General features: G+C 42.9%; 1 protein-coding gene across 5 annotated transcripts in view; it reads left to right on the forward strand.

The window, feature by feature from the left end:
- vta1 (vesicle (multivesicular body) trafficking 1) overlaps positions 1-27675 on the forward strand; it is a 60325-nt gene that overhangs the window by 5117 nt on the left and 27533 nt on the right. For 3 of the 5 annotated variants that reach the window (XM_082507064.1, XM_082507065.1, XM_082507067.1), the window contains exons 2-4: positions 11339-11433; positions 19076-19203; positions 24639-24714. In XM_082507064.1, the coding sequence (XP_082363190.1) occupies positions 11339-11433; positions 19076-19203; positions 24639-24714 (299 nt within the window). Of the gene's footprint in view, positions 1-11338; positions 11434-13647; positions 13786-15371; positions 15837-19075; positions 19204-24638; positions 24715-27675 lie in introns of those variants that run through there. The other 2 variants (XM_082507066.1, XM_082507068.1) reach the window with 2 other exon arrangements.

A 27675-nucleotide genomic window follows, 5' to 3' on the forward strand; every position in this document is an offset into this window, starting at 1 on the left:
TGGATGTACACGATGGCGTGTGTGGCTGAGCTCAAAATGATGGCAGGCGATCCGCCACCATCATCAAACCAGATTTTCCTCTTTTAAATTTGGCTGATTTTTCACCCACCTGTCATCTTTTTGTGAAAGTGAAATACTTCAGCGCTGCTGCTATTTTTATTCTGTCACTCTGAATCTCCCCCGGCGGGTCCAAACACTGACCCTTTTACTAGACTACTAGACCATACCTCCCAGGGACGGTCATTATCGTTCCTTGGGGGTGGCGGCGCTCTTTGTGCTGTTTCTGGTTATTAATTTGCCGAGCGCCGCTTCTGTCCATGGCACGTGAAAAACACTCTGCTGCTGCTCATATTAGACGATTAAATTGACTCACCTCTCCAGTCTGTTTTATTCTTTTTTTTTCTTTGGTTTTTTTTTGCCTCCTTGGTCTCTTTGCTGCGAGCTGCTCTGTGCAGTGCAAACAGCCTAAAAACAAAACCCTGTGAACACTAGATGAATGTTCTACCAGATGATCTCTTGGGGGAATTTGGACTGTGAGACACCAGCTTTGGCCCTGCATGTCCTCTGGATACCCCACAGGACCTAAAATATGGGCTAAGTCTGGTTTCAGCAGACAACCATTAAAGGGTAGTAAGATGTCAGATCCATAGTTTGAGAAAACAAAAAACATTTTTTTAATTGAAAATAGTTACAGAGAGACTTTATTTGGGATAAATAAAGTCTCTCTGATTCTGATATTAATTCTGATATTAATCATGCAATATGTTTGTTGTTTTCTCGTGGTTGTTTATCAGCAGGTACAGCTGTGGGTGTGGTCTGCAGTTCAGGTGTGAGTCTGTATTTGGAGCCCAGTTACCTGTCAGTGTTGTGTGTGTCCTCTGGTCAAGTGCTTAATGGATTTTATACTGCTTATGTTGGGAACATGACTGACGGAGCAGATAAGCAGTTTAACTGTATCTGAAAGCAGCAACAGCAGCCTTTTATCACTCAAGTTGATGCGGAGAGATAAACATGACGGACAAGTCCGAGGAGGGTGAAGGTGAATAGCCCAAGCTGCCTGCACTCAGTGTGTGTTTGTGGTGTGAAAGGTGGCCCCGTCAGTGTGGATGTGTGCTGGACCAGTGACCCAGTCAGACCACTGGAGGTCAGCAGCACCATGTGTCTGGGCCTCAGAGGGAGAGAGAGGGAGGGGCGGGTCGTACACTAACTTTAACAGGGAACGTATGTGTGTTTAAGGGATGGGGAGCAGTGGACTATGAGTGTGTTTCGTCACCATATTAGCAAGAAGATGTTTTTAAGAATAAGATGTGACGTGATGAGTGAAGCAAGGCTTAAAAGAATAGAAATAGGTTAATGCTCATGTATACTGATTATGGGAGCAATAACACTAGAGCTGGAATAACAGATGTCGGCCATGTCTGGAGTTGGGTGCATGTTTTTGGTAGCAGGAAAAAAGGAAATGGCAGAAGGAAGCTTTGAAATATGTAAAAAAACCAAAAAAACAACAACACTTGTCGGCCTTTATAGGGGTCTGCGAGGTCTACAATTAAACTGGTCGACTGCACTGAATCAGATCATTCAGAATCAGTGTACAGTTCCTACCAGGCATGCTTGCAGGTTTTACCCTGATGTCACTCTTTGATTAGTGACATTATGAAGGCTTTGATACCTTGAGATGAGCATGTTAGCTGTCACTATGCTGGTATTTTGAAATGGATGGATCTGACTGAAACTGTACACCAAAAACCTGTCATGGACAACCATCCTTCTTGATCCTTTTTTTAAAAGTCAGTGTGACCTGAAACTAGCAACTGGGCCAGAAAAGTCATCTGAGTCACAGAGAAATGGACATAGAGACATTTCCACCCAACAAATATGGCTACCAGTTCTAAAGTTTAAAAATGACTCTATTGTATTGGTTATTGGCTTCAGTGATGAGAAACCCATACATGAGAAATGTGAACTGGTTGGAGATGCTTGGTTAAGTGACCTCAACAAAAGTGCGCTGCAAACTCTGCCAAACTGCCAGTAAGAGGAGTGAAAAACAGTTGAATTTAATAAAAGGACTAGCACAAGAGTCTTCCAGGACTCTATTCATTCCTGCAGGAAAACACAGCAACACCAGCCAAGTGGAAAACACTGGAAAAGAGCGAAAAAAAATTCCAGAGATGAGCAGCAGGTGGTGAAAAAGACTAAAGTTGCTCGATAACGCAGGATTTCATCACCTTTACTGCGCTGCAGACTGTGAATGAGACTCTCATCTGTTACCGTCAGAATCTGCTGAAGGCAAAACTTTGTGAAGAAACCCACATTTACAGCCCGTTGCTCGTGTTTCAGTCTTCGGCCTGGTCCTCTGTTCTTTGGGCCAGCAGCTTGCCCGTTGTCTCTGACTCAGATTTACTGTGAGCTGAACTGATTTTACTCCAACTCCCTCTACAGGTAGGGCTGTTCGATATAACGATATATATCAGATGACGATATAAAAACATCTATCGTTTCATTTTACGCTATCGTTTGTTTCGTGGTGTCACAAAATAAACTGTTTACGGCAATATTTTTTCATCGTTTTGATGGTCACTGTAGTGGCTATATTAATTTTTTAAAGTTCTCTCTTTCTCTTATATTTTATATAACCACACTACAGACAGACAAGCACCTGTTTTTATGCGTTGTGGTTAGCAACAACGATGGTAACACCATCGTGTGTCTGCTTGTTTATGTTCCACATAAACCTTTCACAATAAAGCTCAAGATCCTGTTGAGACTTTTCAAAATAAACTGAATCACGTGTAAAAGCAGATTATTTACGGATGAGAAGTAAAAAAGAGCCGCCAATAAACCTTCGACTCAAACGTTAGAACAGGCTTTTCCCTGCAGCACGCCGTGTAATAAATACTCGCAAAGAAAACAGCGGCCGTTACAACTTATGTCTAAAAATGTATCGTTTCATGCATCGGTTAAACACTCGACTCCAGCTACATGACGCGCAGCTGGAAACGCTTCCCGCAAGACGAGCTGCCCGAGATTCACAGAATTTACAGAAAATGTTACATTTTTGTGATTTATATTGTTATCGGACGATAGAATTCTTATATCGGGATATGAGATTTTGGTCATATCGCACAGCCCTATCTACAGGGAAGATACTGAGGTAGAAATACTGCATTAATATTAACAGGGCAGCTGGTTTGAGACTGACTGTTGGACCAGTTGGTCAGGTGGGGAAAAACAGTGCATCACACAAACACAGAGCTGATAAAAGACATATGAGGAAAAAATTATTTCATGTACTCTAAAAGGCACTCACATCAAAGTGGTTGCATCCATAATTTTCTGCATTAAAACGGTAACCTGCGTGTATTGTTGTCATGCAGCTGTAAAAACCAAAACCATTTTGTATCAGGCTGAAAACAAAGTTTGGAAATATGAACATGTCTATGGAGACTGCCTCACTTTTGAAGCATCAAGTGGCCATTAGAGGAACTGAAGCTCTTATCTGCCACATTGATGGCTTCAAGTTGCATTTTGGTCCTCGTATCAGTCATTCCTGTTAACAAGTGACAAAATCAGACTTTTAATTAGACTTTTATAAGTGTGCATCCCTGAAGTAAACACAATTTACTCCCCACCTCCGCTCACACTAAGGTGATAATGCTGCTTCTTCTTTTCTCTGACAGGTTCTTTTTCTCAATCACTGAAACAAATTGAAAACTGCTGCTAATTGGCTAACAGATGGTTGCAAATCTGGCATTCCAGGGGAAGGAATAAATGTTACAATAAATTGGAAATCTGACAGTTGTCTCCAACAGAAAGAGAGTGTGTGTGTGTGTGCGTGTGTGTGTGTGTGTGTGCGTGTCTGTGTTATTCAATTAATTGTACCAAAGTAAAGGTGTGCTTCTTCGAGGTGCTTTGAGGCGTTATGACTGGCAGTGCAGAGTATATTTTCAGCGAGCAAACATCTGAACATGCAGAACTTCACAAATAACTCATCAGGGAAGCCGTCCATCATGTGGGTCTGATGAGGCCAGGGCTCGCAGAGATTTATTTCCATCCTTTTTGTCTGACTGCTAGAGCGTTTACCATCATTCAGCCTAGAGCTGGGCGATAGAACGATAACGATATGTATCGCGATATAACTTTTACTCGATAGAGAAATTAAGCTATCGCGATAGACCTCGCCGCTCTTGTCCTCAAAAAAAAAAAAAAAAAGGTCAGCCAATCCAAATTAAGTAGCGCAGAGCCGAACCAATCACAGCCGCAGCGTCACGTCGCGTGACTTGTTACGTACAGCACAAGTGCCAAGCCGCACGTGTGTTTGTTTGGGAAGCAGCCAGCGGGTAATGGAGCCAGCGCGTAATGGAGGAAATGAGTGTGCCGACTAGAAAAATCAACCGAGCGTGACCGAAGAGAAAACAGATGATGGTTCCAATGCCGGAGAGATTGTCAAACGGAAGAGCCATAGAAGTTCCGTAGTGTGAAGGTATTTCGGCTATTTCAAGTCTGACAAAAATAGAGTAGCGTGCACTGTAAATGTGCCGAAAGCAAGTCTGGAAATACAATAAACTGGTGCATGCGTCACACTGTGCGCCACGTTATTGTTTCGGTGAAATGAATTTCTACAATACTGTTAATTCTACTCTCTGCAGTGTTTAAATGCTTACATATACACACAGTTACTGTCCCTCCACACTTACGACTCGGTTCTGCTTCTATGCCCCAGCTTTGTTTACTTTTTCCCACCGAGGCTTCTAGACTTCTGATTGGCCAACATTTAGGCACGGTTAGGAATCTAGCGCCACCTGCTGCTTTGGCATGTTCATAGCAGCGTTTTCCTCCATTTCTGCCTTTATGTGTGGACGGGATTATTTTTTAAAACGAAAATGGAAAATCTCCGTTTTCAAAAATACCCGTGTACGTGTGGACGTAGCTTCAGTCTCTGACTGGAAGCGCTAATTCGTCATTCGGCTTTTGTCAGACTAAAGTAACTGTTAAAACTGTTTGAAAAGCTCAGCTATACAACAAGGAGAGATTGAGAATTTCCTTTTAGTTCTCAGTTTATTTGATATTGACAAAAGTTAGTCAGTTTTGTCTGTTCTTCTGTAAAACAAACTAAGATTTATTTTTAGAATTAATATTTTGTTTCTAAGTGGAATTGACAATTTAGTCTGTTTCGTTTGTCCTATTTTGAAACTTAAACGCTTTAGCGGCTGCCTTTTGTGTAGTTTGCAATATTTGCCTTTATTTATCTGAAAAAGTCTCATGTTCCTTAAGTACATCTACCCTGTTGAATTTATTATGGGAAATAAATATTTAAATAAAAACAAGCTGCTGATTATTTCACATTTTACTTGTGAGCAACGGCACATTTAAATCTTACAAATATAGTTATTTGGCTTATATCGTGATAGATATCGTTATCGCCTGAAATGAAAAAAACATATCGTGATATGAAAAAATCTCATATCGCCCAGCTCTAATTCAGCCTCAGCTCCACATCAGCAGGTCGATCTAAATTAGCCAGCTAATGCCAGGCAATATTTCACCTCACCTCCACCCCAGAACAGACCAATCAATGGAGGTTTGAGTCAACGCCATGATTTGTTTAGCTGTAATGAAGCCACATAATTCACCTGCAGCTCCCCCCGGCCGACAGCACTTGGCAGCGTTACAAATGCCGTTTCACACTGATTGGACTGTCGACGTTATAAATGAGGAGAGGGTGAACACGGGTACCATCCCTCTGTCTGTGGGAGGGGAACACACTCCTCCTTTTATTTGTATGTAATATCCAAACATGCATGCAGCTTCTTTTTTTTTTTTACTTAAATTTTTTTTAATTCACTGTTTTATTCATTACTGCACTGATTGGCTGTGATTATTTGGCTTCCTCAGAATGATTGGATTCTGATAAACAGGACTTTGCTGAGTAACCTGATGGAAACTGGGACCATTACGTCTCACACTCAATCCTCCATCCTCTCCCCGCCGAGCTTTAAAACATTTAGAAAGAATAAGACCTACCATGTAATTAGTTTGGACTGCCTGGGAAGTGGGCACAGTGGCAGACTGTGCCAGTTCAGCCGTCGCTGCATCCACATGCTGGCTATAATTACACGATTTCAGAGTTTGCAGCTGAACGTGATGATTATCTCTTCAGCATGAAGGGAATGATACTAGTGTGGTGACAGTGGTCTAGATTTTCTTAATGACCCTTACTGTAGTACAAGACATGACCTCACTAGAGATTTATAACTTAGTCTTAGTTTCCAACTAAGTTCAAACAGAACAGTGTGTGACTGGTTCTGGCTCCCACCAGCTTTCCCTAAAGTTTTAACAAATGAAGCCATCTGGCGAAATGGAAAGTTCTGAGGAAAATTACCGTTGACATCCGAGACAGAATTCATTGTGAGGTGTGATTCTCCTGGCTGATGTAACCTGATTCAAGCTTACCTCTGTGAATTACACACTGTCACTATATTGTCCTGAGTGGATAAGGTCAGCTAAATCATTCCAGTGCTGATCTGATAAAGCGATGTGACCGTATTCACATCACTTCGTCAGCTAACGTTACCAAACCATCACCGGATTCATCCACGCAGCCAAGTTAAAGCTAGCTAGCCAACTCTACTGCTTGGTAACATTATTTGTGCATGTAAATGTGGCTTCTTCTCCACACATAGAAGTTAGTCATGGAGTGCTGGGATCAACTGCATTTACATTATACATGCTTCCTTGAGGCAGTATTGTTCAAAAGCTCATTGCTATGCAGATGGTCTATCTGTGAAGCCAGTTAAACTGCAGCCTTGTCTCTAAAGAATAAAATCCTGGATGTTGTAATTTTCTTGTCTCACATTTAGATAAAACTGAGGGTGTTATACAGTAAGTCTTGAGCTACACCCTTCTTTACATTTTGCAGGAAAATGGGTAATGGGTGGCATTTTTCATATGCAGTGATTTACTGCACACTGTGTGGTGTGCCAAGTTTTCAGCTTGTTGGTGCAAAAATTAAATTTTATGCTGTCAAACTATGTTATCTTTGGCATTTTTCATAAGGTTGAATGAAGAAATGGGAACAACAATGGAGGTTACGCCGAGCTGCTTTTAATACCAAAACCAAAGAAATGCTGTGAGAACAGCAGAACAGATATGACAGAGTTTCTTGTTCTTAATGATCTGTTCCCGTCGTGCTCGGTTTCTGTGTTCGCTGTTGCAGTCACGCTTTACAGCATGTTGTGCTGGAATGAACCTCCAGAATCTGTGGCAGTGTGTTCACTCTGTGGGCCTCGATTGTCTTCTGGTCACACTGAACGAACAAACACACACACACACACACACACACACACACACACACACACACACACACACACACACACAGAGCGACTCAGCTATTCTCCATAATGAAGTCCTTGTCATTCATATGACACAGAGACTGCTCTGGCCCACGTTCACATTGGCACAGAATGTCAAAAATTGCATCGAGGCGGTGGCGGCGTCCTGCCAGCACCATTACAGGAGGGTTAATTATTCACTGCTAAATATATTTTCTTACAACAGTCACTGTCACGCCAAGAGATAAACGAGGAAATTGGGGAAACTGCTGTGTTGACAGAGCAGAGTTTAGTGTCTGTACACGTGAAATCTCTGCTGTAGAAGCCTCTGCAGAAAACTTGGGCAGCACATCACAGGTCTACCTGATGTGGCTCACATCGTACTGACTGGTGTTGACGTGCTCAGTTATGTGCTGTGCAACCCAATGAATGCATTGTCATAACAAATCAGCAGTAAACCATCCCGTCAGGCACCGATGGCCGAGAGGCTCACTGTTCCATCCCGAAGATGCTCTCTGACCACAGTCCCTGCATCCAGCTCACCTCCACACACACAGAGAGGCAAATTAGACCGATATCAGAGTCCTCAGAGACATAGAAGTCAGAAAGCTGCACTGCTGCCAGTCACGAGCTGAACTTTCTGGAAATGCAGCTTCTTGCTTTTTCACTGCATTTGTTCAGTGTTTCGTCTAACACCTTCAGTGCACATCCTTTCTCACAAACTTTTTCCTCTGCGTGAGCTGGCAGCAGCAGCCCTTCCACTGAAGCTTATCACCTCTGAAAAACAAACGCCGGAGCTAAAAGCATTTTTTGGACCCTACTTACTTTTGGGAGTGCCAGCAGAGAGGGAAGCTCGTCAGAGACCCTATAATCGCAGGAAACAAAAGCCTGACAGGTTTTAACACTTGAAGCCATCGTCTCCTCAGAGGATGTGTCCCAGCTGGCGTGCTTTCAGGCTTTTGCAGCTTTTTGCAGACCGGAGGGGCATCGAAGGTTTAACTTGCGATGCCTGGTTTAAAATGTCTGGTAGCTGATGTGGATGATTTATTTCCTGTGAGATGAATGCAGGTCACTGAGATCAGTTAAAGTCCTCCTGTGTGCTGATATCTGTGCAGCTGAAGTCTACACTGCTGGTTTAAAGATGGAATTAAATATAATTTAATGTAATTTATCAAATTCAGATGTTTTGTTTAATTCTGAGTGTTTTTCATTTTAAAACAAACTACTATTTATGTGTTGCAGTGACACTGGTAGCTGCTGTCCTTTACTGGGCTGCAGAGAGCTGTTGATGCTTACATGTAGTTTTCAGGGTGAGAAGAATAAACTGAACAAAATACAAATTAATGAAAAATGATTCCTATGCAGAAACAAACTGCACCTTCACTCACCACAAGGGGGCTCCAGCACTGGTTGTGTGTGTGTGTGTCTGCAGTCTGTGTTGGGTTGTGTTGTACAGCGCGATGACACAAAGCCTTCCTTTGTCAGTCTGCTGGAGGACCCGCTGTCTGTGTGGCTTGCTGCTCTCTTGTTCATGCGTACATGCGTACATGCGTGTCACACTGGTGCCGCTCTTTGGAAACACTGAGTGCTTCTGGCCTTGGCGGCTGGACAGAGGCTCCCCGCCATTCTGCTGCTGTGAAATGGGCCATTGTTCTGCTGATGCTGCGCAGGGCTGTGACTCAAACATGAGGTGGAAACGGATTACTCAAATATATGCAGAGTACAACACGATGTTTATGGTTTCCTGGTAACTCGACAGGCCCGACCGTCCACGCTGGAATACTGCTTAATATTCAGGCTTTCTCTCTCCGCTGCAGCAGACGCTCTGAGCACAGCCTGTGCATGTTTCAGATAACGTACAATAAGTGTAGAGTAATTGTGGGAGCAATATCAATAGGTGGAATTTTATTTAGTTATGTTTTAATGTTTATTAACGTTTCCAGCTCATGTCATGTCGGCCGTGTCTGACCAACAAACTATAACCCAGAGATTTTCAAATTAAAGGCATAAAACAAAACAGACAAGTTGCAACCTTTGAGTTTTGTTCAATTAATGAACTAAATTATAAACATAATTATAATTAGTTACTCAGATTTCTTACCGTGCACCATTCCACATGCTTTCAGCTCTATATTCTTCTACTAGAGTAGCTCTGCATGATTTACAATTTACAGTAATCTTTATTTATGTGATGCTGCATTACTGCAGTCACTCTGAAGCAAGCAGTTTGGGCTCCTCCACCTTTATGCCAGCTGTCTTCTGATTGGCTGCCCCTCACAGACAGAAGGTTTTAACAGCAGGTGGGTGGGGCTGCGATGCCCTACAACCTGAGCACGTGGCTCACAGAGATTACTTATTATTTGAAACGTTGGTGATTTTTAATAAAACCGTCAATTTCTAGAACACGACAAGGTTCCACGTTCCAAAATGAGGTCCACGTTCAAAAGAGAGAATTTCAGCAAAGGGTAAAATCCGCGCTGATCTCATCGCTCTGTGCTGCACGCCGCACTCCGCCTCCACACAAACAGCACAATCTGCTGAGGTAATCCTCGCAGAGAAGGAACTCTGAGGCCACTTCACCCTGCGCTGATAGTGCAGCGCTGAGTCTGCTCACTGTGCCTGTGTACACACACACACACACACACACAGAGCTGTGGATTAGAGATGATTTGAGGAATGTCTGCGTGCCTGTCAGCACAGGTGGAGGTTTTTACTCCAACACACCTGTGATTGTGTGAGAGTGAGCAGAGTGTGAAAAGCCTTTCTGCTGCCGGTTTAGGACGACTGTGAGGTGTTTATCCTGCAGACACAGCGTCTGTATTTCCTGCTGATGGAGGAGGAAGCCGTGTGCGCTTCAAAGTGTCTCTCATTTTAGTTAAAGACAATCATTTTTAACATGGGTCGAGACAGCAGCTGTGTGCACGCACAGCGATCACACACAGTGCACCATCCATCTGGTTAACAAACCCCGGGCTGATTCACACAGAGATGAGTCTGCAGTGCAGTTCAGCCCAGAATCTACAGGAAGGCATCAGCATGGTTCCATAAAACGTTTACACACACAAACTCTCTAACGGGGTGTAAAGTCATGGTTTGTGTAGCCACGAGGCAAACCGAAGCACAGTGACGGACTTCAGGTGTACGAGCCACACCCCTGAACTGAAACCTGGATACCCACACAACAAACAGCTGAATTCTGTCTCTGTGTGTGTGTGTGTGTGTGTGTGTGTGTGTGTGTGTGTGTGTGTGTGTGTATTGTTGATGGGGAGCTCTTTTCAGTTTTTGAAAATGTGTTGTGTGACAGCTGTGCACATCATTCTCAGTCTGCTTTCTGAGGTTTGTGTTGTGAGCATAGACTGTGTGAGCAAGTGTCTCTTCATTGTTTGTGAAGTCTTGTTGGGCAATCTTTTAAATACAGTCTGTGGTGTTGAACGTGGAGTTCAGGTTGTATCACTCCTTGTGAATGTTTTGTGTATTTTTCTGGCTCAAATAACATTGGATTTAATGTCCCTATACCAGCAGATACATTCAGTAAATGCATATCTGTCATATTCATAACAGTTTTTGAACACTGAGTAAAGAGCTGCAGGTACATCACAGAAACACGAGCCCTCCCTGACCTCCGTTACAGTAATATGAAAACACTTTATCATACCAGCACCTTTTTTCTGACTAGCTTTATAATTTTTGGAAAATAATTCCAGTCCAAGTTCTCTAAGAGTTTTTCTGGAGGTCATCCCTGCAGGCCCGGTGCTGCTGCTCAGGTGTGAGGTTACATCATGTTAGAGAAGAATAGAAATAATTGACAGGTGAGGGATCATGAGTGTGTCCACACAGGCCTGCTTCGTCTCAGGTGCTTCCCTCCTCCTCCTGGAAGAGAAGAAAACATCTTCAGCAGCTCTTGTGTGAAACTTTAATGAAGAGGACTCTGTGTCGTGTCTTGTGTGAGCGAAGCTGTGGAAGAACAGACTTGTTTAATTTTTTTATCTCCTCCCCGTGCTCTCCCGCAGGTCGACTCTACGCCATGCAGACGGGCATGAAGCTGGACAGCAAAACACCCGAGTGCCGAAAGTTCCTGGTCAAACTCATGGACCAGCTGGAGACGGTGAGTTGGATTCCCTTTAGTCCTGTTCCTCCTTCAGTGCGGACCCTTTTTCCTGTTTAGTTCTCTCTTGCTGATTGTGTCACGTTGAATAATGAGTAAATGAAGCGCATTAGCTTAATCATCTCAAACCAGGAGCTTCAGTATTTCAGGAGCTTGCTGACTGCATCTAAATGAGAAAGATTAATTTGGGTCTGTTCGCTGGGTCTGATTTTCATTCCTGCTTTTGACTTCAAGTGATTAAGAGAACAAAAACACGCAGATGAGATGGTCATTGCATTTGTTTCATAAACATGCTCTTGATTTTTCTGGACTCCCTCTCCCTCTGTGGAGAGGACACACGGGCTTGGGGGTCCCTGGTTTCTGTGCAGGCCTCGAGGCCATGCAGGCTGCAGCTCATACTTTCATTGGGATTATTTATTTATTTATTTTATACTGAAGTTTAAGCTTTGCATCGAGAAAATCTGCCAGATTAAATCAGCCCGGTTTATTTTTATTTATCTGTAAGAAACCGAGGCTCATAGAGGACGTCTGAGGAGCTTTTGTCTGCCCCTGCTGTACAGCTCAGGTTTAGTAAATTAATAAGAGATATGAATAGAAGTATCTCGAGGGTTGATAAGAATCTTGTTGGATTTCATATACATCAGATTTTAAGTGACGTGTTACGTGAAGAACAATGACCTCCTGCTGAGCTGCACGGTCCAGCCGACAGCCTCGTTACTCCTGCTCCGAGCCTGTGACGCTGGCTGCACCGCTGCCTGTACACCGCCTCTACCTCAGCAGCACACGGCTGAATGGCTCTTTTCTTAGAAAACACACACACGTCAGGTATTACTATGTTGTGGGGACATCTAATTGACATAATGCTTTCCCTAGCCCCGTACCCTAACCATGAAAAAAGAATGCCTAAACCTAACCCTCATCCTAAACCTAACATAACCATAACCTAACTCTAACCCTGACACTAAAACCACATTATGAGTCTCAAAAATGCCTTCAAACCAGGATTTTGGTCCCCAGAAGTATAGTAAACTTTAAATCTTTGGTCCCCACAAAGATATGAATACACACACACACACAACGCAGCCCTCTAAAAGGCTTGACATTTACCTGTTGGTTATCAGAGGCTGCACTCACTGCATAAGGTCCTCTCAGAGCTTTGAGGTTTCTCTCCTCGGAGAGGTTAAAATACTGCTGGGGTCCCAGTGACCCCAGAGGGCCCCCTACAGGTCACATGCACTGCTGGGCAGCAAGATATCATAAGTAATGCAGTAAAGCCTTCAAAAGGTCTGTTAGCAGACATACTTTGCAGGCCAGGTAATGTCATAATACTTCCAAGTTTTCCTTCAATTTGTCCATATATGTATGAACTACGAACACTTTCATCAGTACGTTCTGTGCCATGTCACGCAATGAGCCTGAGCCTGTTATTTCTGAGCCTGTATTGTTTTAAAGATGGTTTAAGCCATAGACTGTACATAAAAGATGGCTGCAGATAATGTGATGTCACACACTGGTATCTAAAGTTCTTGAACTTTTCCTTGAACTTGGCATTTTAGCTGTTGTTGTATTTTTCTCAAAAGCAGATGTGGTGAGTGAAGTATGGATCTAAGGAAACCATCCTGAAATATGCACCGCTTTAGCCTTCTTTTTGACTCTGACGGGTACATGGTTTCTAAAATAAATGTCATGTTGTGCACAATAAGACGTAAACCCAGTGATAACCCAGACAATGTTCTCCCCATTTCCTGCCACTGCGCTCTAAACCTGAAGTGTGTACAAGCACAGGAGAATGTCGGATTTAAGCGTCATTTAAGTTACTGACCCTCGTTAGCGACTCGCGGGCCAGAAACATTTCTCTCAGATGGCACAGAGTGCAGAGCGACAGCTGGACAGCTGTGCCACACCTCACTGTCACTCTGGATATGTGGTCAAGTTGCACATATTTACAGATGCCTCACTAAGACAGTCCTGAGCCTCACTGCCGGGGAGTGTAAGCCGACCACAACAAGGTAATCAACAACCTTTGATTTATATTGAGATTTATATTGATAACGAACGATATATAAATCTAACAATAACAAGGTTTTGTTTCACATACCATTCAGCCTGAACCTCTGATCAGAGATTTTACATTCAGTCATTCACATGAGAGCAAAGGCCTGATGATGTAAGTTGTGGGTTATCTTAACCCCCACTCACGCAAGCAGGTCGGTTGCTTGAGACGTCTCCATGCATCACTGCAGGAGCAAGGAGAGTCCGAGAGGGAAAGCTGATGCAACATCTGGTAAAGAAAAGAAAACTTTAATTTCCTTTTTTTCTGAGGAGCAGCAAGAGTTTAGGAGAAGACTGCAGGTGAGGATGGCCACAAATAAGGCTGTGATCAGTAGAGCAGGGCGATATGGCCAAAAATATTTATCACGATATATATTTGAAAATTTGCGATAACGATATAACCGACGATATAATTGATGCGAGACAAAATACAACTCCACAACATTACTAGCGCAAAAAGACAACCTTCCATTTATTTTCACTTAAACAAGAAGCTGGTTTTTATGTACATTAAAGCTTTATAAAAATGTAACAGTGCAAATGCAAATTCCTTGCTGAAAGTTTAACCAAAAGGCATTTCCAGTAGAAATGGGCTGACATATCCTGAGCATAACCATGTATAATATCCACTGAAGTTAAAAAGAGGTGCTTTGCAACATTAAACTGCAGTGTGCAGTACGCATTTTTCGGACCATAAGGTGCACGGGATTATAAGGCACATTAAGCGAAACAAAGCAGTCAGATAAATCAAACTTTATTAAACTCATTCTTCTTGCTTCCTCCACTTCTGTACCATTGATTCATTAATGTTGAATTCTCTGGCAGCTGCTCTATTCCCATGTTGTTGCAGTATATTAATGACTAACCTCGTATTGTGGATGGATTATCTCAGTTGTTCTCCTGACTGAAGTTTGGTCCGTTTACAGCATCCTGCCATGCGATTGCATTTGTTTCTAACCATGAAGAACCTTCACGTTAACTTTTATAAGTGGAAAAGTGTTAGTGTTCGTCCTCCAGCTTCACTGTTTATGTTATGCTAACATAGCTGTGTCGCTAGCGATCACGTAGCACATCATTATATACCAGCTAGCCCAACTTCAGTAACCCTACAAACGTCACTGCTGTTTAGTTTCCTGTCTTCATTTATGTTGGAAGTGATAGCAGAGCTGTACGTTTGATTTTTTTTCAGAAATCTCTCAGTCAGAACATGCAATATCATGCTTAGGTAACTAGCGAAACTAGCGAGCTAACTTCCGCTAGCTTCCTGCTAACTTCTAACTCCGTTAAATGTAATAACTTTTGTTTTCATGGATGCCTGGAAGTTAAACTTTATAGTTACACCTGGTAAAGCAGCAATGCTGATTGTTTTATTAAAGATGAAAGAATTTAGACAGTTTTTAACTCTTAAGTGATGCTGCAGTGTTGTTTGACCTGAAGTATAAGGAGTTTAGGACCCAGATTACTCCCAGATTTAAGAGCATCTTAGTCCGACAAATACGACAATAACAACGGCCGCTTGCATGTTCTGCAAAAAAATGTACTTTGTTGTGTATCTGACGGACAAACACCAAACCAGTTCCACATCACGGAAGTTGCACCATTTTTACAAACCAATTCTGGTTCATCTGTTTCACTCAACAATCGGCCATGTGCGTATGAAAACAAAGGCACTGCGCATGCGCGTTTTACTCCCATTCTATCGCGATATTTCATTTTCCTATCGTTGCCTAACATTATACCGGTATTACCGTGAACGGTATAATATGGCCCAGCCCTAGTGATCAGGGCCTATCCGGTTGTTAAGTCTGACGTCACTAGCCGTGTCTGGGTCTAAACTCCGCTGCAGGTCCATATATCAAACGATCACTATGGCATTAAATAAAATGATCAGCGTTCTGCTCTACCAGGTGTAACAATTGAGTTTAACATCCAGGCATCCATGAAAACGGAATTTATGACATTTAATGGAGTTAGAAGTTAGCAGGGAGTTAGCTCGCTAGCTTCTATCTAAATACAATATAGCATGTCCTGACTGCGGGGTTTTGGAAACAAATTAAAACGTACAGCTTTCTTATCACTTCCAGCATAAATGAAGACAGAAAACTAAACAGCAGTGACGTTTGTAGGATTACTGAAGTTGGGCTAGCTGGTATATAATGATGTGCTACGTGACCGCTAGCGACACAGCTATGTTAGCATAATATAAACAAGCTAACTTTTTTTTCCACTCGATAAAAGTTAACGTGAGTTTTCTCGGTGGTCAGAAACAAATGTAATCGCATGGCAGGATGCTGTAAAAGGACCAAACTTCAGCCAAGAGAACAACTGAGATAATCCATCCACAATACGAGGTTAGTCATTCATATACTGCTGCATGGGCTGGGCTGTAGTTACATCCTAAGGTTTTAAAAACTGAGCTTAAATAAATGATTAGCGGTAATAAAAGCCGAGGGAGGTCAACAGGGATCACTGACTGTTTTAGGAGCTTTTTGAGATCAAATAGAAGAAAATACATAACATTAAACATGTTAACAACACAAAAGCCATATTAAACGCAGACTACTTTAGACCCGGAAGTAGGATTCGTCGCGTCATCACTGAACAACCGGATGCCAGCTTTCAGAGCAGGTTTCAGGTTTTACAGAGAGAACTGGTGTCATGTTGTGAACCTGTTGCAAAACTGTTTCCCAGGCTGATAGCAGGCAGCAGGAGTGGTTCAAACACGGACCTGATTCAGGCTCCGTCTTATTCTGATTTGGTTTTGCTCGGTAAACTTCAGCTGCAGTCAGACTGTGATCACACCAGCACAAACCCAATTAATCATGTGGAAGCGCTGCTATTGTCCAGATGGAGCCCGAACAAGTTCTGTGAAACACGGGGACACCCCGAGGTTTCCACTCCTTAATGAACTGTTGCTTGTTGCTGTGACTCATTCTGCAGCGCTCTGAGTCAGGATTTAAACCCCCCCCCCCCAATCCTCCCCCCCAATTTCCCCACTGACCTGGCTCGTACGTACTAGGCATTAGGCATGCTGGACTTTTATTTTCCACTGTCATTGCCAGCTCAAGCCTTTCACTGGGACGGTGGAAGATCACTTGTTTGAAAATCAGTTTCATGTGATGCAGGATGGGAAACCTCAGAGATGCCAGTCATGGTAGATGCTGCTAAATTTAGATCTTTGTCTCCTGCAGCAGCCACTGAGGATGAGCGCCGTGGTCTCTCACAGCGGGGAGATCAGGGTGGTCAAACAGGTGGTCCTTCTTCTGTGACTTAATCAATCTGTTTTACCTGCAGAGTTTATCAGGTAAAACACACAGCAGTTTAAAATCAGCTCAGCCGCTTTACGAACGGAGTGAGCGAATGAGTAATGCGGCTAATTCTGGCTCTGTAAGTAAAGCAGATTAACAAGCTGCTCGATTTGCTTCTACTTTGCATTTTATTGGCAGAGAACACATTGTTATTGTTGCTCAGTCGTGTTCATTTAAGGGTGAGAAGCCAAAATGATTGAGGTTATAATTCAATCAATTGTGCAGCCTTATCAAACATACTGTACAAAGACTCAGATTTCTTGGAGCCTGTTCGATGAGTCTGTGGTGGTTCTGATCACCTGTGACTGTGGGAATTACGCGCATCTGAACAAAGATGGACTTTATCAGAACCACATCATGGACTGAACTGAAGGTTTTCAGAAATGTAGACCCAAACCCAGATGGATACATGTGTCCAGCTATTTGAATTTCCTCTTGAGCCCTGAGCGGTCGAGGAGTTACGGTAAAATCCCGGTGGAGCTGATTTTTCATGCCACTCTGTGAGTACTTGGTACACCAACTATCACTGCAGAGCACAGGTTCTCTTTTTTCCAAAACCGTTTGATTTTCGTCTCTAACACAAACATTAACAGAGTTACAGTAAAGCGTGCTTTTACACGGACCACCAGGTTCATGGTTCAAAAAGGGTTAAGACCTCACTAACATCAAGGAAACATGTATTGATCTCAGACACTCAAAGCTTTCTGAGTTTAGAGACACTGACTTGAAGCTCAGACACATGAACACTGCTCAGCGGATGATGGAGGAAAATTCAAATGACTGCAACTAGAATTTAGATTTGAATTGATTTTAATTTAATTTAATTTATGCAGCACCAAATCAAAACAACAGTTGCCTCAAGGTTCTTTATATTGTAAGGTAGACCCTACAATAATAGATGCAGAGAAAAGCCCAACACTCGTACTATGGCCCTATGAGCAAGCACTTTGGCGACAGTGGAAAGGAAGAGGTGGGCCGAGGCTGCAGACTTGAGCATAAAGCATCAGCTGCAGTCAGAGGTGTTGGAGCTGGAGTCTCTGTGATTCATTGTCACTCACATATTTATGGTCTTCATTTATTAACAGAGCTCATGAAAGCGTGGCTGGGCGTCCCGTCGCTCATGCACACTGCTGTGCATGTGTGGATTTCTGTGGGAAGCGGCCCCGGTTTGTTGGTTTGGACTTGGTTTGCACCTCCGTGCGTCACACTCGCTGCTCCCAGAGTCAATAAGGCGTCACGGTCTCGTATCAAAGGCTTGCTTCGCTCTAACCTGGTCCAGGTTTACATTTAAAAAGTGGCGCTAATTCTTCTGCTTCACTTTAAGTTTGGTCGCCTGTCAAACGGAAACCTAACCAGAGCGAGCGAGCCTGAGAGTCATGGCTGAGTTTAGCGACTTTCCTTTCATCCCACATTCTTGTATTCCCAGGCCAGTTGTCCTCTGCTGTCCTACGCTCAGCTCAGTGCTTTTACATTCCTCCGCTACGACTCACAGTCAGCGAACAGAGTATCTATTCAGCCCAGCCAGGGTCCACCTGCTGGAAGCAACCTGCGTGTTTGCTTTAGTGCTTTTACAAGAAACCCGAAGCCTGCTGGACGCCGTAATGGACAGAGCTAGGCATTTCATATAGAGGAGCAATTACAGGTGGAGCAAACCTAGTCAAAGCGAAGCAGAGCGAGCGAGACTAATCAAGCATCATGCTAGATGGCACCCGCTGAAGCGAGGACGTGTTTGCCTGAGTTAAAACATTTGAGCTAAGAAGTCAGAAGTGTTTTTCCGTGCACCAAACCAAAAGCGACACATCCAGGGATCAGGGTTAGTTTCTCCGGCCTCCGCTGGATGTTTAAAGGATCATCTGCAGGTCCTACTAAGTTTTAAAAACTGTAAATAAAGCAGATACTGGGATAAGTACATCCAGTAGATGGAATACTCCAGAAAAAGGGTTTAGCTGGTCAAAGAGAGGCCCTGTTTTAATGATGGCTTTGTGTGAATTTGTGGGCACTGGTGTGTAAGTGTTGGTCTTCGTACAGTGAATGCATTGAGTGTGTGTCACCTGATTCAGCAGTTAAAACAGTATCTGGTCTAATAGCTCTGCAGGTCTATCAGTTTGCAAACGTGAGCGTGTGCAGATGTTCTTCTATATTTCTGATCTGTTGATCAGTTTCAGGCTAAAACGTATTACACCTTTCACAACCAAAGTTTGACACTAAAACAGATTTATTGCTTTTCTCTGCAGAGCTTACACGGTTCCGTTCATGTGTCGTTGTTTTTGTTTCTCCTGCAGATGAAGAAGGAGCTGAGTGATAACGAGTCCATCAGTCAGGAGGTGGTTGGGAACGCCCACATCGAAAACTATGCCTTAAAATTATTCCTCTACGCTGACAACGAGGACAGAGCAGGACGATTCCACAAGTGAGAACCGAGCCACTCCTTAAGAGAGTGTGTGTGTGTGTGTGTGTGTGTGTGTGTGTGTGTGTGTGTGTGTGTGTGTACTTACTAGCAGGACTTTGAAGTTGGCTTTGGCCTGTAATCATAACATCCCAGAAGAGTGTAATGGCCCTGCGTAACTGGTTTGTCAGTGTAATGATTTAATCATTGAATGATGCTCTGATTAGTCCAATTAGAAACTTTGAGGTATTTAAACCTTCAGTTCATGATGGAGTCTAAACATTAGATTGCCATTACAAAGGACTTGATATGAGATTTGTATTCACGAGTACAAGTACTTCATGGAAGGAGTCGTCTTGCAGGAAGAAACACAGAGCAGCTCCCAGCCCTCAGAACCACACAGTCCTGCTGTTTCTCTGCTCAAAAAAATATCTCAAACCTCAGTGAATAAGCGGGATGCACAGACTACCTGGTGCACTGGTGTTCTGTGGACCACAACAATACGATCTGTGACTTTGAAAATGTGAGCACAGCTTCTGTCAAAAGAAACTCAGTTTCTCAGATAAAGGTAATATTCAGATTCCAGTTAGACCCGTTACTTATACTGTGGGCTCTATAAGACCAGCTTTGCATGATTCAGTGTTCAAAATAATTCTTCTTATACTCATACTGGGCCACAGTGCAGCTCATCCTTGCTTTGAACCAAAAGGTTTTACTCGCCCATCCAAGAATGAAAGTTTGTAATTATTAATAAATCGATTAGTGACGGTCTGACGTTTTATTCACACATGGTTTAATTATGACCTTCCTCTCTAATCTGATCATTCACGAGGAAGGTCAGTATCTAACCGGGTCACTGGAAGGGTTTGTTGGAGGATTTCACTGGATAATTATATTTTTTCTTTTATTAGTTTCTTTGAGTCTTGATGTTTTTCCTCTGACAGGAGACATGTTGGAAACACCCCAACACTTTGTCTTTCATACTGCAGCTCCTCAGCCTTTCCTCACTCTGAAACACAATATTAGGTTCCTCCCACACTCATGCATGAGGGGGCCGTATCAGGGCTATCCCCACTCAGTGATGTCAGCGAGAGCCAAGAGTAGAAAGGCCTGGGTGAAGCAGAGAGTTTAGAGCAGGCTGAATTCCTCACATCTGCACACTGAGCTCATTATTTGAAACTCTGCCCGTGTTTTTAATATGAACTTACACGAATGGAGCAGAATTCATGGCAGAAAATAAGCACAGCTGCCCCCCTTTAGGCGTCACAGTGTCACAGTGGGAAATTTTCCGGAATGTTCAGGAATATTCAGGAATATTCAGGAATGCTGCTCCTTGTAGTGCACGCTCAGTTTCTGCCGTCACCATCAGATGGTCGACGGCCCTGTTGGGGACGGTCTTGGTCTCGGGGGACTTCTGCGTCCGTACATCCAGTTCCAGACCGTTTGGTGGAAAGCCGGTCACATCTCCTTCCATGGAAGCAGTAACTCAGGCATCATGTGGAAAAATGCTGCCTATTTAGGTCAGGAAACCACCTCAGCCTGTTGATCTTCATTCAGCGTTCAGCTGAGAGTGTTTTAGCAGAGATGTTTCTGCTGCTAATCACAGTGTTCACACCCATCACAGCTTTAACCTTTGGAGCTAATTGAACCAATGAAGTCGGATTAAAACCAAAAACGTTAGTTTGTAATCATTACTCTTCTGTTAGTGACTCTGGTTGTGTTAAATCCTCATATTTAACGGGGAAGAATAACATGACACCAGGTTATTGGAACAGTTGATTTGGGGGATTTCTCTGGAAAATGTGTGTTTCTTACTCTTTTCCTTTGTAATTTCTCCTTCCCCCAGTTTATCACCTGGAATGAGACTGCCCGACAGGAAACACCTTGGAAATAATCAGAAGTGTTTATACGTTCTCCACACGATTTCAATGCGTTCTTTGTTTGTCTTATCTGCGTTTCTAATGGTACATTAAGTGAGGCTGGCCAAATATTTCAGTCAGGAATTCAATCTTTTTTTTCTTTGCTTTGTCTTTAAAAAGTTGGACCCTGTGTCTGACTCAGACACACCATTTCCTAGGAATGAGACAAAGAACAACAAAACAGAAGCACCTGCAACTCTGTGCAACTGCTGTAACCTTTCAACTAAACAAAGAAATCCACCATGCCTGCATGACAAAGTGACTTCAGATACCCGCTTATCCTCCCATTACCTGGATTCAGGTACCCAACAGCAGTTATTGGGCTGAGCTGGTTATCTGGTTGTGAGTTCACCTGGAGTTTCCCTTGCACGTTCACATGATAGGTGCGGTGCTGGTCCATCTATGCTTCTGACCAATAGGAAGCATGGATGAACAGGTTGATGAAGTCTCAGCATGAACACAGCTGCTGTAGACAATGCAGCGGTGTGAGCATGTCCGAGGAGAAGCTTTGGTCAGCAGCATTGTTTAAGATCTGCTGTATTAATAAAGTTTTAAAAGAATTTGAAGCCGATAGAAAGATAGTCATCAGTAATACAGTGACATCATCACCACAGCAGAAACCAAAGGAGTTATTATTTCATTAAAGTAATTAAATCTGCTCATCCTTAAGGAAAACACCCGCTCCAACATCCCGCAAGTTTGCAACTTTATCACTCCACACTTTATTACCTCCCCGAGCCCGGTTCTGCCTGAGGTTTCTTCCTGTTAAAAGGGGGTTTCATTCAATTTATTTCAATTTAATTCAATTCAATTCAATAGCATATCAGTAGCATCCAGATCTGCTAAAAAGACAGAAACTTGCATGACGTCTCCTCTGTGAACTCTGGAGACTCTGCACTTTGACCTTTGACATGGGAGAAACGTGCAGAGTCGGTTTCCCTTTCTGTCAGTCATCCTGCAGCAGCTCATGCAGGATGAATGGATGCAGGCGACGTGTCTCTGGATTTGTTTGTGGTGTAAACACAGCCCAAAAGCTGTTTCCAGCAGGTATATGAAGCAGGACTGACTCAAGCTTCTGTTCTGCTGCTGGTCAGCAAACCCGCCTGCGGTTTTACAAGCAGCAGCGGTCTGCTGCCAACACGAGCCTCAGCCGTGTGTTATGTCACTCCTGAACACACACACACACAGTCACACGGATATACACGGATATAACACACGAGCCTCAGCCGTGTGTTATGTCACTCCTGAACACACACACACACACACAGTCACACGGATATACAGAGGTGTAAATGCGTACATGTTTACATGTCTTCATTTTGAGTCACACAGCTGAATGTTTTTTGAAAACTTCCCACTCTGCACTACAAGGAGCCCATTCTTTGTCCTTACCTGTGTGTGTGTGCGTGTGTGCGTGCGTGTGCGTGCGTGTGTGTGTGTGTGTGTGTGATGATGGGTTGCTGTGGTTACCAAACGTATCTACTCTTCAAACCAGAGAGCCCGGCCAGCCTCAACATCTGATCAACATCTTACACAAGCACATGCTGTTTAAAATCTTTTACCAAGAGTCAGATAACAGATAAAGAAGTAAACAAAAAGTAAACAATACTAAGCAAATAATTAACTAGTAATAACGTATACGTTAGCTTAATAAACAACAATAAAAGCTTAGTAAAGGTTTACAGTGACGTTAGAGGTAAAATGAGTAATGCTGTTATACAGAAATAGAAGATCCATCCCCTCCAGTCTAAGTGGCATTTTTAAGCCCCTGCCCCAGCTCATGTGGGTGGGACAGTAATGGAAACAAAAATGCTGATAACTGAAAGATAATCTGCAATCCTCAAAACACAAATGTTTGGCTCTCGACCTGCACCAGCCAAAGTTTTAAAGGTGCTTTCTTTTTTAAAACAATGATCCAAATGTAATAACTCTGAGCCAATATATATTACGCCGTTTTATACGAGCAGTGACATATCTGAGTTCATGTGATTGTAAGACACTTTTAAAACTCGAGTGAGTTTATACAGTGTCCTGGAACTGATGCATGTTTGAATCCAACATGTCTCAGGAGACAGTTTGTGTCGTGTTTGCGTGTTGCGTGCTCTGTGCTCTACAGCACGCTGGAGCGGTCCTGTGGTGCTGAGCCTGCAGCTGCTCCAGTGGTTTGTTCCTTTGTAGCTTGGACCACTTTTAGTTGGTATTGATTAAGGCTGGCCGATATGTGAAATTTTTCCAACCCACATTAATGAGTCCAATAAATGACGATAGGCGATATATTCGTGCAGGTGACTTTTTGATGGGCGGAGCAATGTAATCATGCACAGACTGATTTGCGCGTTTAGAACACAGAAGTCCAAACATGGAGCAACTAGTTGCCCAAAAAAATACAAAGTCACCAATTTGGGATTTCTTTGGCTTCAAACCGAAAGATTCAAAGAGGCAAACCTGAGGATGTAACCAAAGGGGTGTGCCGCTTGTGCAGACGCATAGTGCCAGCAAAGGACTCAAACACGACTAACGTGCATGAGCGTTTACGTGTCCACCATCCGGCTGAGTATGCTAGGCTATCACCAGCTTCCTCAGCTCTATCGAAAGTGCTTTTGCTAATATAGCTACTTTTGGATTATTTGTTTATTTTGTTAGATTATAATATTATTTTATGCCATGTTATACCCCTAACTAAAGATTGTGAATTATTATGTAGTTTTAGTTTGCATTATTCTCCTGAATTAGAAGAAGCTGATAACTATTGCATTCGTTAAACTGATTTGCATTACATTAGACTGCTGATTTATTGTGGATGAATGATATTGTTTATGATGTTATAAGAAATACTGTTTGCAGAAAGTCATCGCCTTATTTGTCTGATTAGAAGAGAACAGAATATACTGGAGTTTTCTGCCCCAACTCAGCAGGAGCAGATAAACGGGGAGCCAAGGTCGTAGCTTAGGCGCCGTGTGAGAGAAAAGCATGTGAATGTTTAGGCTTTTATGATAAGGTGGGAGAACCAGAGGCTATAAGAGTTTGAGCAATGCTCCACCATTTTGAGATCTGAGGCTGTCTGCATACGGTGTCCATCTCCCACGCGGGTGTTCATTAAAATCATCGTTTGACTTAACCCGGCCGGACCAGTGTTGTTATTGTGGTTTTTCTCTTGTCTCCATCCCCAATATTTTGAACCTTAACAATTAATTTATTTGAAATGCACCAAATCACGCTAAAGCTGCTGGCAGACGGTGCCGTTAAAACGGCCCTATTTCTTTTTTTTGTTGTTTTTCCGTTGACTGCTTCTCTTAGCTTCAACCAACATTATTGGCAAAATTGCTCATGGGCAAATAAATAAATCGCTGTTGTAGAAACAAGGCTCTCTCAGTGATGGAGTAAGAGACAGTAAGAGACTAATGGACGTTCTTCCATCTTATTCATTCACTTCTGTTCTGCCCATTTTTTTCAACCCCCTTTTCTTCCAACCTTTCCTCCTTCGTATATCCCATAATTCCTGCCGTCTGTCCCCCTCCTCTGCCTCTTTCCTTCCTCCAGGAACATGATCAAGTCATTCTACACTTCAAGTCTGCTGCTGGATGTCTTGTCTGTTTTTGGGGAGCTGTCAGAGGAGGTAAGATAAAGACCCTGCTGGGAGTCCCAGGTTTGATCTCTGCAGAGTTATAATGATGACCAACCCCAATAGGAAGCTCATTTATCAGTTAACTGGCTGAAGGATGATGCCGACTTTATTTAATCATTTATAAATGATCCAATAATCCCAAAGAGACCAAAACCAACAGAACATTCATCCTGCTGCCGAGGCCTGTCTGTGCAGCCAGATCCTGACAGCAGTCATGCATCTGCTTCTTTCGACTCAGACACGAGAAAGTGACACAGTCGTGACATCAATCAGGTCACTGCACTGTGGGAATGTCATTAAAGGAGACTTCAGGTCATTCTCCAATCCCTTCCTTCTGATATTTCATTGTTGTTGTTTTCATAACAGAGCTGCTGTGAGGCCAAGCGTTGACTCAGCTGTTGCGATGTATTCAGGGTGCTGCAGATAAACAGACTTTGTGTAAATTTGTGCTCTTATCCTCCCGCTAATCTGCAGTTATTAGCGAACCTTTACAGACTGGCCGCACAGCCCGACATTGTTAAAACACAGAACTTTATTTTATTTCGCAGCCAAAAATTTTCAAAGATCCCAAATGTGCCATGCTGAATTTTCAGGGAAGAGATGCACAAACACGTTAAATATTTCCATTTGATGAGAAGGTGCAGCCACAACACAACAAACCACAGAGTCTGTGTGAACATCAGAGTCTGAGCAAATTAAAGCTTCATCATTGGAAGCAAAGGTTTAAGTTTAGTGGTTATTAGCAGTGGCTGGGAGTTATTTGTGCCTTAAGGTGTGAAACACAGCGCAGCGTTTCCCACAGATTCAGATTACAGTACGTGTGGTGCAGGAGTCCCACGCTTTCTAAAAAAAGTGATTAAAAATTCTGCTCAAATGTGCCGCTGCTCTGAACATTTTATGTGCAGCGTTTGTGATGAAGACATAACGGAGCTGTAGATGTCTCTGCAGCCATCTGCCCGTTATCTCCACCGTCAGCCTGCAGCTCGTCCCTCTGAGGGGCGCTGAGCTCTGCATAGAGGTGTTATGATCGACTACTGCAGACCATCATGTTGGAGTTCAGCTGTGGGATGAGGTCCTCTTGAGATCAGACACCCAGACAGTGACTGAACTTTCAAAATAAGAGTGGGTAGGCTTATGGCTCAGTGAATTAACAACAGATAATGAGATTCTCCCAGATGGATTGAAAAATGGCCAAAGTATGTCCCCAAATATATTTCACTACCATTAATTATAAAAGTTCACCCTGTCGTTAGGAAACCCTGCAGAGACATTTTCTTTGTATAGCACCAAATCACAACAACAAGGTGCTTAAAGTTGACCGCGTACGAATCTTTACTGTGAAAGTGAGGTATGAACACAGTCCTGCTTAGCTCTGTTCCTGTAAACACCTGGTGTGTATGATTCCCAGATCACCCAGAAACCATTAAAGCATGATGGGGCACTTAGTTCATGTATGGTGAGCTGTCATGTTCCCACACTGAGACCCACTGGTGACTGAGTTTCAGGCAGCAGAAAGAGGTTTTCAGCAGTGTTGCCACCATCTTATGTAACACTGTTACCGTCAGGGACCTTTATACTTCGTGAATGCCTTCAATGTGTTCCCATGTGTGTCAGAATTCATCCCACTGACTTGTTTCTGAGAGAGAAACCGAATCTGTAGCTGCCGTGTAACAGTCTCTGAACCCGACAAGTGAGTCAGTGACTTTGAAAAACACGACTATCCAGTTCAGTATTTTCAGAAGTGCTTTTCAAAAATGACTCTAGCCTTTGTAACTGAGGCTGGCACACATTTAATGTCACACATTTCTTCAAAGCAAGCACTCAGATGTCAGGTGATGTCCTGCCTGTCAGCAGGTACCACCCGTCATTTATTGATGTTTTTGCTTCCAAGGAGCCCGTTTGTCCTGTAAAGTGGTCTTGAGCAGCAGCTCTCCAGGGTTTCTGAACAATAATCAGTTGTTTTATTTATTTATTTATTTTAATTTTATTTTCAAGAATAAAAAGCCAACTCAAGGGATGAACCAGTGCTGTTCACACAAAACAGACAACTCAGGAACCAGTTTGAAATGGAATCTTGTGGCTTTTTGTTATGAGCAGCCTGTGTTTCACAAAAACTCATAATTTGTTCTTATTTTTTTAGGTGAATCTATAAAAATTGCCTAGGATAACAAAGTTAACACCAACAAGGTGATTCCCACAGAGCTATTGACTGAAACCTTGCCATATCTCAGCATGGTGTGTTTTTTAGAACACTAGGTGACTAAAGAAGAAATTAATAACCAAAACAATTGCCTGTAGCAAATAAACAGTATCTGAAAGTTACTGAAAGGACGGCTGTCAGGAAGCAGTTCTTAATGTAGGGAAACGGGGAGAAAAGGCAGAGTTATGAAAACTACATGAACAGGTCTGATGGAGAGATGGATCCACATCATGGTCAGTATGTACGAGGAGGTCAGGAGGAGGTCCAACAGTGAGAGTCTGCAGCCATTTGTGACACAGGGTGGAGATTCTTTCCTGGATATCTGAAATGGAAAAACAGGCAGAAAACCTCTAAACAAGAGCTTCAAATACTCTTCACAAATCCTGGAGATCTTTTCCTGAAGATACTTAAAGAAATGACAGAAAGCTCAGAGAGCTCAGACTGAAGAATTAAGTTTGTCGTACCTAATGCAGATTTTGAAGCTGGTTAGAATTGTATTGTCTATTTGTTAATGTGGCCACAAACTTTAAGTTGAAAAGAGAGATGACACCATTAGAGGAGATCGTTCCCTTTTATCTCTGTTCATTAAGAACACCATTAATCCTCAATCTGGCCCCAGTCCAGCCCTCCAGTACATTTAATTGGATGTGCATCGATATTCAGATGTGAAGACACGGCTGTGTGATTTCATGTTAACTGCATCAAGCTGCCAGATCTTTAACTTTACCATTGTTTTCTCTTTCCTCCTGCAG

This window comes from Aulonocara stuartgranti (assembly GCF_965226115.1).
Source record: "Aulonocara stuartgranti genome assembly, chromosome: 15".
In the NCBI taxonomy this organism is placed as follows: Eukaryota; Metazoa; Chordata; class Actinopteri; order Cichliformes; family Cichlidae; genus Aulonocara; species Aulonocara stuartgranti.